The sequence below is a fragment of the Sparus aurata genome, chromosome 9, assembly GCF_900880675.1.
Source record: "Sparus aurata chromosome 9, fSpaAur1.1, whole genome shotgun sequence".
Lineage (NCBI taxonomy): Eukaryota > Metazoa > Chordata > Actinopteri > Spariformes > Sparidae > Sparus > Sparus aurata.
Window position 1 is genome coordinate 16,280,793 of NC_044195.1, and position 20,277 is coordinate 16,301,069.

Below are 20,277 nucleotides of genomic sequence, written 5' to 3' on the forward strand. Positions count from 1 at the left end.
TGGTAGAGTCCTACAGTTCCCGACACCTCCTCTGGTTTTAACCAGTGGATACAGCGGCCGAGTGACAAGTGACTTTATCGTTTACATCTACTGAGCACTGTGTGTGCTTATAGAGCGAAGTAGAAGAACTACGTTATAAAAGTAAGTAGTCGTGTTATACCTGTGATAGGAGAGCGTCACTGTGATGGTACAGTTGGCTCGGCTGACCGTAGAGACGAAGGTTGAACTTCCTGTTATCACGTTGTGTCGCAACTAGCTAGTTTTGTAAGAGTTAACGTTAGCATCGTGCCCACTGGTGTTTTCTTAACGTGCTGCAGGTACCACCGAGGTTGTGTTTAAACGAGTTGCCTAATTCATTTTATCTGTAGTGTGAATAGTTCGAGTATATGGGAGTTTTATTGCATAACTAAGCTATGTAGGTAGCCTTGATATATTTTCACAAGAGAGGAAAGGTTTGGTAAGAAACGCTGTTACGCCCCCTGAGGAGCTCGTTGCACCAGCTAGTGCTCCAACTGGTCTCCTCGTGTGTCAGCCGTTATCTAACTTCACGTAACGTCAGAAGTGATCAAGAGTCTTATTGTTGTTCGACCGTGTGCAGATTGCCACCTGTGCTTTACCTCAGGTAGACATAGTTAACATCACCGTCATCATCATCATCATCATCATCATCATCGTCCTCAACATTACTGGACTTGCCAAGAAGTTTAATTTGATCCTTTTAACGCAGGTTTGTACTTGATATAACTGTTAGCTGAGAGTAGATCTAAAATGATTAGTGGAATGGAAGTCAAGTGTAGTCGATCGTCCAGAAGAATTAACCTAAACAGTTGATTAATCATTTCAGTCAAAATGCCAAAAGATTATCTCGTTTCAGCTCCTCCAGTGTGAGGATGTGAGCGTTTTTAGCATTTTGAATTGAAGTTCTTTGGTTTTCGGACAGTTTGGAGCATTTTCTCACAAATTTTCTAGATGTTCTGATACCTGAACTTTGTGTTTCAGGCAATCATGAATCTCAAGTCATAATAATCTTGTCAAGAAATTGTTTTGATTCACAAAGTGATCACGATGATCAAAATATTGTTAAAACTCTGAAGATGACACCAAAACAAAATCACTTCACCTCACATTCCTTTTTGAGAAACAGATATTTTGATTTTAAATCGTAGGACTGTAAGTTGTGAAGTTGGACAGCTCTTTCAAATCACTCTTATGAGGATTTTCACGATTATCCTGGTTATGGTTTTCACCACGATCATCTTATTCCTCAGTGTTTTTATTGCTTGTATTTAGTAATATAATTCACACATGAATCAATAATTGAAATAATCGTTTGTTCCATCTCATCCAGGCTGAAAGGATTATTCAAATATTCGATTAATTAACTCTTTTCTTTTGAGATCAAGCATGCAGTAGGAACATGTCAGATTGCTCTTTAGAAATGTTTTATGTTTTTTTTCACTGTTGAAGGTGAAACTAATCATTAGTTGCTTAATACACTATGAAGAGGAAGGTTGAACTGATGTGTTGCATACTGCTGTGTTGCCATTATGATAAAACTTCTTCATGATCTTCTTTTTGATATAAACCCTTGAGTGTGTAGTTAATTTATACACCTAAAAAATTGGTTTGTTTTGTTCACAGCCAAGCCATGAGGAGTCTTTGGACCAAAGCAGGTGTTGTAGGTTCGGTGTCGATGGCTTTCGGTTCAATGTGGTGGTCACAGAAGAAGACTGAACCAGACCAGGACCAGGTTTCTTCCCCCTCAGGTGATACAAACCCCAGTTCTCCCTACGAACTCAAACTGGTGCAAGTCCTGTTCCGACATGGTGCTCGGACGCCGCTAAAGTCTATACCTGATGTGATGGAGGTAAAACATATATTAACGTATTTCATCGACTCATTTATTGCTTGTCTGTAATATCTCAATGTATTCAGAACAAAGTTCTTTGGGCACATTTGTTTCGTCAAAGGTCCAGTGGGTGCCAACGCTCTTGGAGCCTCCACCACACACCCACATCAATTATGTTGTGACAGATCTTGAAGGCGGCCCCAAGCCCCCAGCTCCTGTCGAAGAAAGCTATCGGAAGAACGTACTGACCGTGAGTAGGTGTGTTTTGTGGTGCTGAAGGCAGTCAGACAAGATAAGAGCTCAGCAATCAACTGGGTCGAACTTGTGTAGTTGGTTCCTGGTAGGAGGTTAATGGTTAAATGCATAAACATTTTTACAGCAGACATTTGGACATGTGGTAACTGGAAAAGCACGGCTGTAATTGGTAACATAAAGTAGTTCCATGGAGGAGTGTCTCAGCCAGGCCCTGGCATTGTGCAATCTGGCACATTTTACCAGGACAAGAGTCACCAGTTGTGTTGTTACCTACATCTTTTATCTGTTATAAAGGTGGTAAAGGCCCTTGTTTCATATGTTTTACAATATCCTGTGTGTTATTCAGTTGAGACTTTGGATTAGACACTTTTATAGATGTAAGACACTGTGTGGATTCAGGATGTGCACTCTTATTCATCCTGTTAGCCTCCCTCTAGTGGCCACTAGGATTCACTACAAAGCCATTTGGGTGACATTAAAGTGGGTTCATTCATTCACCTCCTCTCTGTAATGTTGCTGAACTGTGTGTAGAGCTCCCCGATGAGATATTGTGTCCTGCTTGCCAGCCATGGCATCCATGGAAATGATAGTTTCCTGTGCTGAGTTAGCTGCTTTGCTAAGGAGGTTTACTGCACTGGATTTAGCTCAGAAATCTAAATCCCACAATATGGACTCCCGCCATGCTTGTACCACTCTGGATTCCTACATGCCATAGCAGATGTGCGTCTGTTAGGCCACATCTTAGAGTAAAACTCAGTCCTGTTTGTCGCAGGGTGGCACCTTCCCTGGTCAGCTGACCACGGTGGGCATGCAGCAGCTATATGAGCTGGGCAAGAGGCTGAGGGGAAAATATATCGAGGAGAGTCATTTCCTCAACTCCGCCTTCAGCCCAGCTGAGGTCTAGTAAGTGATGCAAGAGCACACACACCTTTACAGTTTTAATATATTGGCTCAATGTGTGCAGTATAAAGATATCAGCCTAAATGTTTTAAGTTGGCTGCCTTCCATGACCTATTTTTTTCCATTTTTAGCGTGCGCTCCACTAACATTGTGAGGACCATTGAATCTGCCAAGTGCCTGGTAGCTGGGCTCTTCCAACAGAAACAAAAAGGTAGGCTAGAAGGCCACATGTGCATGATGTTTTTTATTCTAGTCTGGATTCATCTAATCTGTTTTGTAATGTTCCCTTCTACCTGAAGAAATTGTGCCCATCTTGACAACGGAGGCAGAATCTGAAATCCTGTATCCTAACTACTACGGATGCAAGATGCTCAAAATCCTTGGCAGGTATGTGGAGTTTATTTTCATACCAAGCCTCTGACATCCCGTGCACTGGCCACACAAACCTGGAATCTTGAATAATGTGTTGTGCAAAATTATAAGCCGAGCTGAGATGCCTCTGACAGGTTGTCATGGGGCGTCTGTGTTTTGCCGCTGACACTGTGTGTGTTCTGTGCAGCCACCGCTGGGCAGAGTCGTCCACTCTGCCAGACATTGCAGCAGACCTGCAGAGCATCCAGAGCGCATTGGGCATCGCTGCTCACCAGCACGTCGACTTCATCCTCATTAGGGACGACATGGTTGCCAGAGAGGTGACGCTGCCACGCCATGATTCATATGACTTTTATTAGGTCTCACCACAAGCTATCAGAATACATACCATTATTATGAAGAGTAAGCCTGGCGGGAGGTGGAAAACTAGCAAGCTGTTAAGTTATGCAAGATGGAACTCTGTAAGAGAGGTCAACAAGTTTCAAGAGATTAATAACAGATTCAGCAAATTTGAGTTTAATCATTGAGAATGATATTTTAGAATAAGTTCCTATTGACTTCATAATTGCATACATGGCAAATCTAAAGACATCTAATTCAGTTGGTAAAATAAATTCATTACTGAACGAGAGACTGAAAATAATCTTTTCCATAGTTGAATGAATAGGGTAATATCAGAGTTTAAAGGGGCATATTTTTCGTAGATGTTCAAATAACCATCTTTTAAATGTGCACACTGGGGCCACTAAAGGATCTGAAACGGGGCCGAAGGGGCGTCTTCATTGGGATTTGATGAGTTTTCTTTTACCCTCACGAGCCAAAGCCAAATACTGAAGCTCTAACTTTCTTTCTCGCTAATGTTTGGATCCAAGTGTTATCAGCTACAACTCATTGAAACAAATTACAGACACATTTTGGAGTTACTACAGCCATAATGCACTTAGAAGATAGGTTCACCCACAAATTAAAATTCAGCCATTATCAGTCATCAACCTGCAGCCATGGTAGAGTTTCCTTTTTAAAATTTTTTGTTGCTGTACACCCAGACACACGGCCTTCCCTGCCCAGCAGTGCTGGACACTTGGAGGAATACAGTGGAACAGAGAGCTGTGGACATGATATGCCACGTGTATGAACCCAGCAAGAGGTAAGACTAAACAAAGTCAGCACAGGAGACACTTTACCTGACCCTTTTGTTTTCAACAGACCACCTGTAATTCTTTTGCTGTGTTTTTGGCAGGGAGAACCTGCAGCTGTGTGTGGGACCCCTCCTTCATACATTGTTATCGAACATTGACACGAAACTAGAGGGCACCTCATCGGAGCCAAACAGGTTGGACACGTTGGGATGGACGCACCCTTTTCTCACACAAGCTTGATTGTGTTTGGTTTTTGAACGATCAACTGTTAAAATCCTCTCTCAAACAGGAAGTTGTTTTTGTACTCTGCACACGACACCACGTTGATTCCCTGTCTGATGGCTTTTGGGGTTTTTGACATGAGATGGCCTCCATACGCTGCCGATATCACTCTGGAACTGCACCAACACCGACAGACCAAAGAGGCCTTTGTAAAGGTGTCATACATCGGCCAGGTAGGGGGTGAGAATCGGTCAATGTGTCTTTATCTGATAAACTGTTGTTTTCTTGTGTTTGATTCCAAGTTACTTGTACTTTCTGCAGGATCAACTTATACAAGGTTGTAGTGCGGTCTACTGCCCCCTGGAGGAGTTCAAACGTGCCCTTTCACCGTACTCATTGAGTTCTGAACTCTACCACTCACTTTGTGACAACACTGAGGGTTTGACCAAACCCTGAACACTTTCTCAATACAGTGCTACATGACAATACACTCTGACAGTTACCACACATCATGCTTTTTCTTTTTAAACATCCTCACTTTTTAATCCATCCAGCCACTCTCAGTCATTATACCTCACTGTTGAACTATACCAGGTGAGACTTTGGTGAGCGCACAAGTCCTGGATTAAAGTTTTTTTTTTTCCACAATTTACATGTAACCATGGCAGCATTTTTTCTCTAGAGGTAAATTGATTTAATGATTATTGCATATTGACAAGAGTATGTGTTGAAGGTTTTGCTATACAGTGTTTGCCTGATATCAAATGTCTGTTTGCATGCACTTAGTCTGGCTTTAATGATGAAGGCTGGCGCTATCCAATGTTTTTTTTTGTCACTGTGAACAATTAAAACAAAAAGTCTTTCCATCGCTTGGATGACAAATATGTAGTTTCCTATAAATAATTCCTCAAAATAGCAAATTTGGTATTAAGAGTATCTATAACTAGGACAGTGACTACAGTGCCCAAGTTCTTTACAATGAAGGAACATGTCACCCAATAAAGTGGTGTGTGGCACTTGAATGTGTTTTGTTTAGTTTTAGACAAAACTGGAGCAATATGGCTTGAGCAATAACTATACCAGGCAATACATGTTAGGTTAAAAACCAAGTTGGTTTTGCTCTTTTTGGGGGGTGTTGCAAAAAGCAATAGAGTATAAACAGCCTTTTCCTTAAAATATCTAAAGGTTGACCAATGTGGCATCATCAATGCCTGTATTTGATTGCTGATGCAACTCTGCCAATTTGGTTGTGTTCACGATCAAATCCTTCATAATCACGTCATTCCTCAGGGGAATACTAAGAATTGTATGTACTGTATCTAATGTTGGGTGACAAACAGGTGCAGAGAGTGGATTTTACATTAGTATCTAGGTGAATGCCTTCATAATCATATAGAGCCTGTAGAAAGGGAAGTGTGTTTGAAAATAAAACATAGGTTGCCTTCTTGCTGGGAGTATCAGACCACAGTATAATGTAGACATGAAAACATGTCCATTATACACACCTGAGCTACTGTGTTACAATAACACGCATCATACCTCATAAGGGGCAGTTTCCCATGATCTGCTGCTTAAAATGCTAAAGTTTGGTTTGGACTGATGTGATATAAATAAAGACTTCAATCAATGTGACTGTGTCAAATAACTCTGTCTTTAAGGGGTTCTGTACCTTTCCTACCAGTCAGTAAAGATTCAAAACTTTGGTCAGACAAACATAACTAGCTTAGTTGAGTTTAAATGCAACAACTTGCATCTATTTTAGAAGTGTGATGTCCTCTGAAAATAGCTCTCAGTAAGTACCTCCTGATAAAGGCTGGCAATGCTGCTTCTTGGTATGACTTGCTCTCTTTGTTCCAGCTGAATGTTGGTGAGCTGGTTCGACATGTAGAATGACAAAGACACCACCTGGTCCACATAAATGACATGTGAATAGTCAAGAGCCACGTGGACACATACATGCGCATGCACACACACACTCCATAGACAATATGTATATACCAAAACAATATCTTTTATTTGTAGTCCATCACCACAGCCCTGGTAGGCTATTCTGCACCAAAGCCAATGGAGAAACACATGACAAGCTTATACAATAGAGAAAAGAGAGGAAGTCAACTGGATGGTAAGCAGTATGTGTTTACATTTCTGTGTGTCTCACTCTGGACACCACACCTGCCTTACTAATTTCTTTTTACCAGATCTACCTAGCTCTAGTTCTATAACACCTGGCATACCTGCTGTGGCATTCAGCCACTCCTGTCCCATTCTGCTGACCGTTTGGGGATTATTGCTGTGGGAATGATTATTACCCAGAGTCAACAAGAGAGTCAAAACAAAACAGGAACACAACAGGAACAAGAAGAACACACATAGCACATCTGGGTATTAGCAGTATTATTCACGCTGGCGAGTTGAGTTGAGTCCTGAAAGTTTTGGAGCACCGAGTCAAATGTCATCCACAACTTGAAATGGACTGGGGCTTGTCATTGTGCTGCAAAGCTGCCAGGATCCTCACACTTAATGTGTTGCTCTCAATGGTAAAAATAGAGAAAGAAGACGCTTTCTGCAGACGGTCCATGTTTGTGCTTTTTTAATAATACTATTATCTTAATGAGGTCATAGTTTGGTTTGTTATACACTGGAGTTACAAAGGAAATTAAAATAGACTAAAATTCGAATAGCCCACCAATGGTAAACAGTACAGTATTTTTAGGGGGCATTCCTCCCCCAATGAAAGTTGGGTAAGAGGAGTTGAGAGGTCACTGATAGAATGCCTATACATACAGACACATACATACATACCACACAAACATACAGTCTGTCACGCACACACACTCACACGTATATACTGTACAGAAACAGTCAAAACAATGGAGCGAGAGACAAGATGGAGTTCCACTAAAGTCTTCACAAAGCACAAATTCTTCTCATTCCTTTCTCTTGTTCCATACCACTTTCATGACAAATTTGTTTTTTTTTTAATTTGAAAAAAGTAGACATATACTGTAGCATCTCCACGCTGACTTGTTAAGTTGATTCCTCTTTGATGTTGAAGTCATCTTTATAGTCAGATAATCAAAAAAACACAAGAACAGTTTTTGCGAAATTGATGCACAACAATCCCATACATTCTGAAGTTCATGAGTCAAAATTAAATGTTCTTGTGGCAAAAGTACTCCAATCTGGGCGTGTCCGAGTCTCCATTGGAATAGTTCCCACAGGACATTACCAGGTGTGACTGGTTAGCTCCATTCTGTTCATTTCCGAGTACATCCTTTCTCATGTATTATACTTCCTTTACTTAGAGTCCATCAGAGTTTTCTGAACACTCTCCCCACGCCATGACCTTAACTCTATCCTTGTGTACTGTCCAAGAACATTCTAGATACAAGTTTTCTGTTGGATTAGAACATTCCAGGGCCCGGACTGAACCCCATGTCCATGTCACGTGGCCTCATCTGACCCCCCATCATCATTGTCTGCTGTGGGGGGCCACCCATGCCCTGCAGTGACATCATCATGTTAGGTGAGCCGCCAGGGCCTGGGTGGGCCATTTGTCTTGCCTGCATCATCCCTCCCGGACCCCCAGGGGACATCATCCGGTGCTGGGGGCCCATCATGCCTTGGCCCATGAATCCCGGTGGCCGCATCGAGTTGTGGCCAGGGTTGCCCATTGGCATGTCTTGGGGGCCCATTCCCCCACCAGGGCCCCCTGGCATCCCCCCCATCCCCTGCATGGACATCCCCATCCGCGGTGGACCATCGCCCATCATGCCCTGCATGGGAAAGCCAGAGGGGTGTGGTGGTTTTACTCCAGGGTTGTCTCCCCCACCTCGGGGAAAGTAAGACAGAGTCTGGCTGGGCTTCTCTGAAGGGATAATCCTGGACAGGTCAAACTCAGGAATGCCAGAAGCTCCCGGCCTCATCACCTCATGAAGGTCTGCATCACTGAATCCACCTTGCATGTTGTTGAACTCTGGTCCTCCAGGGGTATTGGGCTTGCACATACCCCCATCACCCCCTCCCCCATGAGGCATGCTTCCCATCCGCCCTCCCATAGGCCCTCCCTCTCCCTGGAAGCCCATGGGATGGCCAGGAAAACCTTGGGGACCAGGACCGTTGTGCGGGGAGAAAGGGCCTTGCTGGGAAGGGGACTGGGTGAGGGGGTATGCCTGGCCTCGATGAGGGTAACCCATGCGTCCCTGGGGCATCATTTGAGGGTTTCCCATACCAGGATCTTGGGGATTTGGTGGTATCATCATGCCATGAGGCATCATGCCTGGGCCCATGTTGGGAGCATTTGGAGAGGGCATCTGTGGGGGCATGCCATGGGAGAGTGGCTGGGATCCCATTGGATTCATACCAAGAGGGCTGAGGGCAGACATGGGTCCAGAGTTTCCAGGTCCCATCATACGTGGATTGCCTTGATGATTCATTGCCATACCTGTAATGTGCAAGACACAAAGAAGTGATTAAATATTCAGTACAAGCTCTCGTGAGGCAGATCAAAGGGATCACTAGTAAAAATATGGACCAAGGCGGAAGTAATTGTAATCAGCAAAAATAAAGGTTAATGTGATTTAAGTTCATGTAACTTACCATTATTGTTCACTGATGGCAGGTTCGGGGAGCGAGCCGGAGGCGAGTCGTCATCAGAGCTGGCAACAGTCTTTATGGCATCATGGTAGAGTGGGGTAGAGCTTGGCATTGCAAACTTGGACATGCGTGACATCATGATGGAGAGAGGGTTCTGGGATAGAGTTGGCTCTGGGGGTATGGTGTACGGACTGCCAGACGGGACGTTGCCTGGGAGGGACATGGAGCCAGATGGAGCCCCTGATGAAGGAGGGGCTGAGGGAGGCCCATTACCACCTAAAAGATGACATGATGAGGAGGAGAAGACATGACAAAGACATGTTTTAACTTTGGTGTTTTTCATTCTTTGACAGATTGTTCTCATCAGTGATAATACTAGCAATAAGATGTGCAGTAAGATTCAAATAATGTGGCCACAAGAGGGAGCAACTGGACCATTACCCACCAAACCCCACCCCTCATACAGATGTGTTAACTTGAATGAGTGATGTACTTGATTGTCTGCCTATCTATTTATTTCAGTCTCTAGTTTTTAATACTATTTCTGATTTAAAAGGACTAAAAAGGGCTAAAGTCAGAGAGTCTCAGTCAGATACTTTAGATTTGATATTAAAAATCACTATGTAATTTTAAAAAACATTCAATACTAAACCATTTACAAATAAATCACATTAAATGGATGGTATTTAATAAAGATGCACTGACGATTTTAAGGAGCAGAGGCATATGCATACATGAACACAGAGAAAGAAGGAGATTGTTGTACCTGGCTCCATGCCCCCCATAATGTTTGGTGAGGTGATACTGAGGGGAGGCTTGCCACCCTGAGGTGGTACTCCAGGACTCTGCATGGGTGGTTTTGGTGAGGAAGCCCATCCTGGGGAGGGGTTAGGAAGAGAAGGAGACCTCATATGAACCGGAGAGGCACCAGCTGATCCCATCATGGAGTGGGGGGACTTCATTGGTGCTGAAGCTGGAGGAGCTGGAGGAGCACTGGGGCCTGTGGGACCAGTGAGCATGCCAGCCAGCTGGGACGGTGTCTGAGGGGATTTCAGGTTTCCAGAGGGAGAGCCCATCATGGGGGACTGCACTTGCCTTAAAGGAGGGGACTTAAGTGGGTTGACACTGGGAGAGTTCCCTCCTCCTGCCTGGACATTCAGATCTGCTGGCTTGCGGCTCCTCTGACCTTGTGAGGGGCCACCAGAAGTGGGGAGGTGGTTAATACGACCATTACCTCCTGTAGGTGTAGATCTGTGCTCTGGACCAAAGGCTTGTTCTCCATGTGGACCCCTCATTCCTCCAGGGCCCCCTGGGAAGGGCCGCCCAGGCCCCATGGGAAAGTCTCCTGGCTGTGTCTGCTCAGGGAAGGGCGGCCCCTGCATGGGCCTGCCTTGAGGACCCATGCTCTCCATTGGAGGTCCCCCACCTCCTCTCATTCTCATCATCTCATCAGGACTCATAGTCATGCCCGGGTCTCGTAGTTTGGAAGGGTGCATATGTGGTCCTGGCCCAGGTCCAGGCCCCATGCCAAACTCAGGCCCCATTTCCCTGCCCCCCATTCCCTGGAGCCTAGAGGATGGACTCATAGGACCGTCACCGGGCATTCTGGGAAATATACCCATGCCATTACCAGGTTCCATTCCACCTCTTTGGTGCCCCATCATCCTTTGCATGTCCATCATCATACCAGGGGGGAGGCCCTTCTCACCCCCCATACCTTGGTGGAACATAGCTTCTTGGACTGACTGAGGATTTGGGAAACGCTCACCACGACCCCCTGGACCAGCAAACATTCCTCCAGGTCCCCCAGGGAAGCCTCGCGCATCTCCCATACGGGGAGGCATGTCATCAGGCCAGCCCATTCCAGGTCTTGGGGGTCCCTCCATTTCCGGATTCATCATCCCAGAGAAGCCAGGCATCCTCTGCATATGTGGGGGCATTCCCCTAGGGCCTGGGCCCATGGCCATGCGCTCCTGGTAGTGCTCTGGTGGCCCACCTGGTCCTCCCCACATTTCTCCTGGGCCCATTTGATAAGGAGGCGGGGGCCCGCGCATCATGCCACGTGGACCATGGGGGTGCATCATCATGTCTGGAGGAAGTGGCCGGTGTTGCATTTCTTGTTTCTTCCGTTTCTCTTCATAAAACTCCTGCTGTAGCTTCAACCAGGCTACCTGTTCTGGGGTCATCTGATCTCCATCTCCACAAACCACTGGCCCCCCCATGTGTGCACCCATTTCATCTTGTGGAAAAGGGGGCATTTCTCTGGGACCATGGGGTGGGCCAAAGGGTGGACCTTGTGGACGTGGTCCACCTGGCGGACCAAGGCTCTGAGACTGCGCCATCATAGCCTGTAAGGGGCCCTGCTCAGCCCTGCGGGGTGCACCATCAGGACCTCCATCATGGGGTCCACCATGGGACTGTGGGGGCCCAGGTGGTGGGGCATCCCGGTCATCAGGGAAAAGCATGCGCTGAATATCTCGCAAGGTCTGCAGAGAGCGCTGGCGATGCTCCAACTGTTCTTGGGACAGACCCTCTGTGTTGGCCTCCATGTTCAATAGCTCCTGGGCCAGCTGCTGCTGTTGTTGCTGTTGCTGGGGTGTCAGACCTGCTCCACCAGAGCCTCCACCCTGCCCTCCTTCCCCTGCTGTTGGAGGGTTGAGGCCTGCCTCAGGTTGGGTGACAGGGGCCTGGTCAACTGGGGTGGTAGTGTTACTGGGGCTACTGCCAGGAAGATTTTTGGATTCCATGCCTGCAGAGGATGACCCTTCCTGTGGAAGAACACCAGACTGGTTCCCTTGGTTTGAAGGCTGGGGTGGGGCTGGCTCTGCCATGCCAGGTAAGGACGGTTTGGATCCAGGCTGGTGACTCTGATCTTGGGCATGGGAAGGGGGTTGCTGGGGAGGCTTTGAGTCATTTCGGAGAGCACTTGCTGCATTGTTCTTGAACAGAGAGGGACAGAAATAGGATGAAGTCATAACACTGTCATGTGACATGTTGGTGTATGAAAGCATATGTGTGTGATAAAAAAAAAAGACTGTGTCTTTACCAGGAGGAGGTGAGCTTTGTCCTTGCTGTTGGAGATGTTTTTCATGTGGAAGGCAATGATGTTTTCTGTATGGCCAGTTAGAACTGCATCAGCTGCCCTGAGGACAAGAAGGCAGACAGTCAGATATCAGTCATCAGACACAATAAATATATGTGGATGTGTGTGTGTGTGTGTGTGTATTTGAGAGCCGGTGAGACGGATGAATGAGTACTAGATGGGACCATGAAGGTAAAACCAAGGTCAACAGAGTAAGTAAACTATTGCACACACACACACCTTCCACTAAGCATCCACATCTTTGATCTCTAATTCCCAACAGAGTGTTAATCTAAGCCAAGCTCCCACACATGTTTGTGCAGATATACACAATGGATTTAGGCTATAACTGGAAAAGTTGGGGGAAGGAAGAGAAGGGGTGGGAAGCAAGCATCTTAGTGCCATACAAACAAAAAGCTGCAACAAACATCAAAGACAACAACAACCACCACTGATGACAAGGGCACAGAGATTTACTTCAGGCAGTTGACATTGTGGAATTGCAGTTCATAATTAAATGGAATTACTAAAAAAGGGTTTCACAGTGGGTGTATGTTTTTGTTCATGTAAAAAAAAAAAAAGAGGTAAGTATTGAGATGATGATTTAATTAACCTCTCTAAACACATGAATATTAAAAACATGTAGGAGATGAGCTCCAAGTGTAAACATTAATCAGTAAGTCATAACAAAATCAATACCAAATAAACGCCTTAACTTTATAAACAAGTATATACCAAAAATTCAAGTATTCACGAATTAAATTATGGCTAAGGAGGAAAATTTGAGAACGACAAAACTATGAAAGATAGCAGTCACAACAGATAAAAAATAGTAATGCTCAGCTTCCTTACTTGTTGGCCATCTCTGTGGTGAAGACATAAACAAGTTTTGAGCCTGGTTTCTGGCCAGGTGGAGGTTCTGTTGTGGAGCCCTGGCCTCCCAGTGTATTGTGGGAGGGTGTGGAGGAGCGACTGAGTCCGGCATTGGAGGTAGAATGTGCGACTGTGTCCTGGGGCTTCACGTCACTGGAGTTGCAGTCTACAGGGAGACAACAGGGAAGACTATGGCTTTAGGACCAGCGTGGCCTTATGGGCAATGTAGTTCTACTACAGGACATTTCATTAGTCAAGTTGATCAGCGGAAGGACCGTTATGCTAAACTGTAAGTTAAAACACTTACTGAAGAATCCTTTGTCATCTTCATCACTCTCTCCCCCAGAGCACCAGTCAGCTCCACTGTACGGCTGCCTCCTCTCTGCAACACACATCCTCTTCACCCGGCTGCTGTCTGTACAGAAAAAACACACACACACACACACACACACACACACACACCTTTCAGAGGGCTTAGGTTTATCCGTGCGAGGGACAATGAGGGACTGCAAAGCACTTTTTTGAAGATTTTAAAATTTTGCCTTCTCTCTGCAGATAGTGTTGCATACCTGAGAGAATATAAATAACTATACATACAGCACTTTTCTAAATAAAGTTTTCCAGTGGTACAGGATAGGAGGAACACATCAAACCCACTACAGGTTGTAATTAAGGAGAGTGTGTTTTATTTTCTTCATTATTCAGTGCCAAACAAATCTAATAAAAAGCCTCTACTGGAAATGATGTGTAAAACTAGCAGATGTATAGGCACAATCACAACACAAGCACTACTAGCAAGGTATTGTTTAAGAACTGTAGGTATTCAGTGTATACTGAGCAGTTCAAATTATTTCATTGCATAGAAGTGAACTATGTATGAAAGCACAGCTGCTAATAACACTCCTAAAAACATCAAGAATCTTGTGCACCTTGCCCACCTACGTTTGTTCAACTATTTCATCATTCTGGTGAGAATAAAAACATTTTAAAATGCCTCAGGGATTTTAATTCATAACGTCAAACTTCAAGGACTTTCTCACATGGATTATTTGACCCCAACTACCTCCTGAAAGTCAGATGGTCTGATAATAATGAGTATATGCTATGGTGGTTCTTACCTTTTTCCTCACTAGTAGGTGTGCCACTCTCTGGTTGCTCAAATGACTCCACTGAGGTGCTTCTCTCCCTTTTGACTTTAACCTTGGAGCTTGAGCCAGAGGTCAGGCCCTGGCCGTTCTTCAACCCCATGCCCCCTGCCACATTCTGAGCCCCCTTGGCACCCAGAGTTTTTGGGTCGCACGGTGAGGGCTGTGATTGACTGCCGGTGCTCCCTGGTTTACCCTGATTGGGCATTTTAGAGTCCATCTGGGTGGCAGTGGAGGGGGACATGACTGGAGGTGAGCGTACCATGGCCTCCGTCTTAGGTTTAGGGCTGACAGAGAAAATCAAAAGGTATAATTAATAGATTTGCATTAAGAAAATTAAAGAGAGAAATGTACCTCACATTAGGCCTTTCATGATAACAAACTTTTGAGAGCCCAACTGATACAATGGTTGTCCAATATTGGCTGGTATTAGCTTATAACACATACATTGGTACTGGCTTGTATAATGTCCAATTTGCACCAATATGAAATGTTTTTTGTTTAAGGATTAAAATCCAGAAAAAAATGCTTGGGGTAATCTATGATTAGATCCCAGTAGAGTTTGTTGTTTTGTTTCAGTGCATTGATGTTATTTTACACAATAACGTTTATTGTTTAACTAGGGCTGGGTGGAATGACCTTAAAATGAGGCCATATCATGATATGACCTCCATAATTTGAAATCTTGTCAAAGGTATTACATAAATGCTGGGACAGAGCGAAACCAAATATCACAATGATTTTGACCATATACCTAGATACAGATACTTCAACAATATTGTAGGGATGACAATTGGAACTTTTGGAACACAAGTTTTTGATAAATAATAATCAGTGATGCTGACAATGACTAAGTGGGTAAGATTAGCATTAGAACTCTCTGGTAAGTTTAGAAAATAAGATAATTTTACTGTTTTGCAGCATTTTGAACCACTTATGACATATCTGATAAAGACTCAGACAGTATATAGTCTGACATAACGATAACAATATACCGTCTGATGTATACAATTGCCCAGCCCTATGTTAAACTATAAAATAGTCTGCCTCCATTACATATCTTTGTCACAACTGTTTGATAACCACATTTGAGGGATCTTTGCAAAAAAAAAATTGCTATGTTTTGCTGATATAGCAAATTCAGAATTTATATTCCCCCCCCCCCCCCCCCCAATAATGATTGTTTGGGCTCTACTACTTTGTTGGTTGATATATTGTCCCAGAAATAATTGCGATAAACAATCTTGTCATTTTAAGACAATTCTATGCCACTGATATGATAATATAATAGCATAATAATGCAAGACACACATACACACAACAGTAGGGAAATGGGGCATATTAAATAGAAAGCCTGGAGCTTAGATTTAGGTTCCCCAATAATCATGCTCTGGACAAACATTATATATATATATATAACAAATATATTATGGCAACTGGCTATCTATCAGGTCAGATATCCCCCAGCTCTCCACTATAACTTGTACCCAATGATGTTTCTAACTGGGGCACCCAGGAGAGAAACAGGAAAACGTGATTGTTCTTTTTTGCCCTCTTCTATTCCTTTGCAAATGCTAAACCTGATGTTATTATGGCATCCAGCAGTTGGTAAGGACGTCTATGAACACAAGATTAGGTTACCGGTACTGGGAATACTTTGCACACAGTTAAACGTGGAAGGAACAGGCTGTAGAGACACTGGCCATCTACAAATGACTGCTGCTTACTACTTATGAGAGCAGTTCAGTTCAGGCAAGCAGGACACATCCAACTGGCAGAGAATTCCCTTACCACACCCTAATCTCTTTCTCTGTCTCTCCCACACACACACACACACACACACACACACACACACACTTGTACGAATGGGATGAAACAAATGCCAACATGTCCAAAAAGCACAGCCGCAGCCTAGCACACTTTATGTACGCATACACAGACACGCAGCTAGTAGAAAAAGAAGGCAAAGCCAGAATTTTGGCAGTCCAGACAGCCGTTTCCAGAGGCTCCAGAACCATGAGTCAGCAGGGAAAACTTCCAAGCTCAGTGTACTCCCTGACCCTGGAACAGCTCTGGATCACACATCAAGACCTTTCAGGTAGATCCTAGATCTGCATTACACCTGACCTAAACTTGCTCTCTAAGCAGAGCGGGTAACGCCCACTCAGGTTTGTGTCCACAGACTCAATTCTAATTCTCAATTCTAATAGCTAATTTCCTCCATGTTATCTGATTTATAAAGCCATCTGCCACTGACTAAGCCACTGGCCTTAGAAATGGTTGCTCACTGTACTTAAATGGTTTGAATAGGTCACATTTCCCTGTGGGGATTAAGAAAGTATGACAAAGAGATGCTGTTAACGGCTGTGGATTTGCTCCTTGCAACTGCTGAGATATGAGAGTTTCATACCAAACACTGAGAGAATAGATGCAGTGATCATTCTGCAACCAATCATATTGGCAAAAAGACTGCTTAAATTGGCATCTGTACTTGGCTGACTGCACATTTTTACAGAAAATGGGTCCATACATTCTTCAAGTAGCCTCAGTGTTTTGTTTTTACAGAGAAACGTGTTTTTCTTCCATTCTGCTTTGAACAGAGGGTTGACTGTTTGTGTTTGTTCTTTCTTCCCAACTGTTAATAAACACAGACAGCTAATGTTTATTCATTTTTCATATTGTGTGATGATTTTTTAAATACTTGAAGCAGGTTTATGAGCTGGACAGAAGCTTGTGCTTCTCCTGTAAAACCTGTTTATGTTATTGATGTGAGAAGACATGATAGTGATTCAGCCATCAGTACGTAACAAGAATGCCTTGGACAAGAACTTGATTTATTGTCTCTTACTGAAAACAACAATGACTATGTTTACTTGCACTCTAGTTTTCACACTTCTAGTCTAGAATTTTAGAACAGACAATATCCCGTGTAAACAGCATATTCAGTTTGGATCTTCTGAATTAGGTCGTGGTCCAATTGTAGCATTATCTGATCCACACCAAGATTGATAGCTATAACAATAACTATAAATATATTGTTTTAAATATCTTTCTCCCTCAACTGAAGGGCAGAGATCACACCACAACTATAATGACAACGGTGGCTAGCAATATTGTTAAGATCACTTTCAGTGCAACTTGATGAAAGTGAGAAACACAGCCAGTCAATCAAAATCCATCTGAATTTGTCAGTCCATCACTTAGCTTGACTTTGGAAACATTTTCCAACAAAATAGTGTAGCAGGGGTTATTATAATGTGGCTTCTAACTGTAGCCAACCTCTTTTAAGTAAGCAAATTTTGGCCTCTTTAGATGGTCTACTCGAGTAACTCAGTCTTGGATATTTATACAACTTAATAAGTGCTTATATAACATACAGACCGCAAATGAAACTTCACTTTATCTGAGACATACTGTCAAAAATCTATGGTGCTGATGGAGTCTCTGAAGTTTGTTTTGATGTCCTTTAATACAATTGCCAGGATAATAGATGTTGACTCAGCCAAAAGTATGAATAAAATGTGTCCTCAAAAGACGACAACTCTACTAACAAAGTGCTGGATTCCCCCAACTCCTGTCATCTTTGAAGAACTTCATAAAATCATATCCTTCTGGGGGTTTTCTTTTTGTTTCTGTTCAAATACAACAGTAACAGGTCATTAATATCCATTTTCCTAAGCTGCCAACACAGCTGGAGCCTGCAGCGCGTTCTCAATACCGGTGCTTACACGGCGTTAGCGTTCATCAGTGTGGATGCTTGTATCTTTACCATTATAGTTCTTGGTGTGGGTGGCTCTTTAGACAGGTTTTAGAAACACGTTATATACATCTATACAGCGTATTCAGGATATGGGTCTCAACTGGGTTTTTTTTTTTTTAACCACTGTTTGCGACAGGCTGCCTTTTGCTTTTTACTTTCAGCTCTGTGCATTGTCATGGATTCGTTGCACACGAACCAACAAGCCAAAAGTTTGTACAGCTGGTGTTGAGATGCATTCTCAAAAGAAAACCCAGACATTTCTTGTCAGAAGGAGAAAGAAACCTACTTTTTAACATTATGAAAGACTTGAATATCAACAGGTTTTTGTTAATAGGATAGAATTAGGGTTAGTGTGAATGTGCAACGCCAAGTTTTTAAAGAAGGTGGTTGATGGGTTAGAAAAGAAGGGAGGCTGTGTTCCCATCTTTGAACTAGTCAGCCACTGGAGAAAAATGTAAAAAAAAAAAAAAACTTTATTGATGCAAAGAAGATGAAAAAAATGGTACATAGGCCTCCAGCCATTACACTTTTCCATGCTTTGACGCGATAAACGACATGTAAGGGTATCTTAATCAGAGTACGCAGTGCTACATGTAAACAGGAAGAGGAATGTTCCATTTCACCAGCTGGTAAGTAGTAATATTGTCTGTTTTGGAAAGAGACAAATACTGAACATTTTGTGCACATCAATGTAGTCACTGTTGTGCAGTCACAAGAACAATCTGCTCAACACGGAGCAGCTGAAATTTTACTTCTGCTTGCTGTGCAGTTGTAGAAAGTCTGGATTAAATGCATAATTTAAATCAACATTCAGATCAGAGTTGTGGCTGATTGGGCTGTTAAAACAATCATCAGGATCTTACATGCACAGACACAAACCAGTGCTTGCTTTTGATTACCATCACTGCGCTGCATGACTGAATCACAGCAGGCTGTCAGTGAGTCCACTCACCTCTGTGTGTTGGTGGACGGGGAGTTCTTTAGCCTATTGGAGTGCATTGATGGGGCTCCCAGGACTACAGAACAGGGTGGAGTGATGAGCTGGTGAGGACTGCCTGTGTGGGAGAGTGGCGCCTTTGCGCGCACGTTCCTGGAGCCAGGAACAGGATTCCCAATGTTAGAGAGGTTTCCCCGACCGTCCTTGGCCTCCTCTCGTTCTTTCTTCCCTCGCTCCTTCTTGTTGAAATGTGTCGCTGCTGTACCTGCCGCCGCTGGCCTCTCCTCTTGGACCTCCAACATTCTCTCTATGTCCTTGTCTGTGTGGGTGTGTGTGTGCGTGCCTGTGTGTGTGTGTGTGTGTGTGTGTGTGTGTGTGTGTGTGTGTGTGTGTGTGTGTGAGAAAAAGTGTGTAAAAACAATAACAATAGTCCAGGAGTCTTTTCTTGCTCGGTGTGTATTTATGAAACTCCCCCAAGGGGGCTTTCAACGGCCCTTAGGCACACTGTGGAAAGAGAAGAGAGAGGAGAAAAGACAGTTAACAAAACTGGAAAAGAGGGCGACAGTCTGAACAAACTTAAAGTGACACTCCAGCCAAAATCTCTTTAGTGTCAATCTACTAGTGTGGGCTTGAAAGGTGTCTGTTAGAGCTGTTAATTTTCTCTTTTGTGGCTTTCAGCCTGGCTTTGATTCATGTCAGCAGGAATCGATTGAAATAGGCCTTCTTCACAGAGGACTTTTTGACACATTCCAATAAGGAAGACACTGGTGTTACTAATAAAAAGAAGTCTGAAAACTCTCCTGCAATAGGATTTAGTGAACAATAGCAACAGCAGCCAGTCTTAAAACTGTTTTTTGCAATCAGACTGAAGTGACATTTTGTAGGTGTAGGTGGAGAGAGCTAGCAGCATGCAGCTAGTTAACAGAAGCCCATGGATAGCCAATTACTTCAGCACCACAGCTTGCCTGGCTGTTTTTTGTTGTGAGCTGCTCGTTGTGCACACATTGCCACTGTTCTCATCTGACCATGTCCACATGAGAGATTTCTCATCAGTAACAAGTAACATGGTTATGTCTTCCATGTTACATGCTACCAAACTTAACACTTCCTGTATCCATTCCAGATTTAAAGCCCTCTAGCATTTCAG

General features: G+C 43.7%; 2 protein-coding genes across 6 annotated transcripts in view; one reads left to right on the plus strand and one right to left on the minus strand.

Moving 5' to 3' along the window:
• On the plus strand, positions 1–6,366 carry acp6 (acid phosphatase 6, lysophosphatidic). Of its 2 annotated transcripts, XM_030427249.1 has the most exons (12): positions 17–141; positions 623–727; positions 1,642–1,867; positions 1,971–2,099; positions 2,877–3,007; positions 3,136–3,215; positions 3,304–3,391; positions 3,564–3,696; positions 4,423–4,523; positions 4,617–4,709; positions 4,805–4,970; positions 5,059–6,366. In XM_030427249.1, the coding sequence occupies exons 3-12, from the start codon at positions 1,649–1,651 to the stop codon at positions 5,191–5,193; spliced, it is 1,275 nt and encodes a 424-aa protein (XP_030283109.1). In that variant the 5' UTR covers positions 17–141; positions 623–727; positions 1,642–1,648; the 3' UTR covers positions 5,194–6,366. The 2 variants fall into 2 exon arrangements, with proteins under 2 accessions (XP_030283108.1, XP_030283109.1); XM_030427248.1 differs by lacking the exon at positions 623–727 and having other exon boundaries at positions 1–141.
• Positions 6,367–6,728: 362 nt separating this feature from the next.
• The window catches only part of bcl9 (BCL9 transcription coactivator), a 32,442-nt gene continuing 18,893 nt past the window's right edge, over positions 6,729–20,277 (minus strand). For 3 of the 4 annotated variants that reach the window (XM_030427247.1, XM_030427244.1, XM_030427245.1), the window contains 8 exons: positions 19,146–19,634; positions 14,407–14,720; positions 13,596–13,703; positions 13,268–13,454; positions 12,380–12,476; positions 10,100–12,272; positions 9,337–9,609; positions 8,142–9,181 (listed from right to left, as the gene is read on the minus strand). In XM_030427247.1, coding sequence (XP_030283107.1) covers positions 8,142–9,181; positions 9,337–9,609; positions 10,100–12,272; positions 12,380–12,476; positions 13,268–13,454; positions 13,596–13,703; positions 14,407–14,720; positions 19,146–19,432 — 4,479 coding nt within the window. In that variant the 5' untranslated portion in view covers positions 19,433–19,634. Of the gene's footprint in view, positions 9,182–9,336; positions 9,610–10,099; positions 12,273–12,379; positions 12,477–13,267; positions 13,455–13,595; positions 13,704–14,406; positions 14,721–19,145; positions 19,635–20,277 lie in introns of all 4 variants that reach the window. The other variant, XM_030427246.1, reaches the window with a different exon arrangement.

What these genes read in the sequence shown, in the direction of transcription:
- acp6 (XM_030427248.1), top strand. Translation starts at nt 1,649, where the DNA reads ATGAGGAGTCTTTGGACCAAAGCAGGTGTTGTAGGTTCGGTGTCGATG. An exon ending in ATCGGAAGAACGTACTGACC is followed by an intron (nt 2,100 to 2,876) that starts GTGAGTAGGTGT and finishes TGTTTGTCGCAG; the next exon opens with GGTGGCACCTTCCCTGGTCA. An exon ending in ATGCTCAAAATCCTTGGCAG is followed by an intron (nt 3,392 to 3,563) that starts GTATGTGGAGTT and finishes TGTTCTGTGCAG; the next exon opens with CCACCGCTGGGCAGAGTCGT.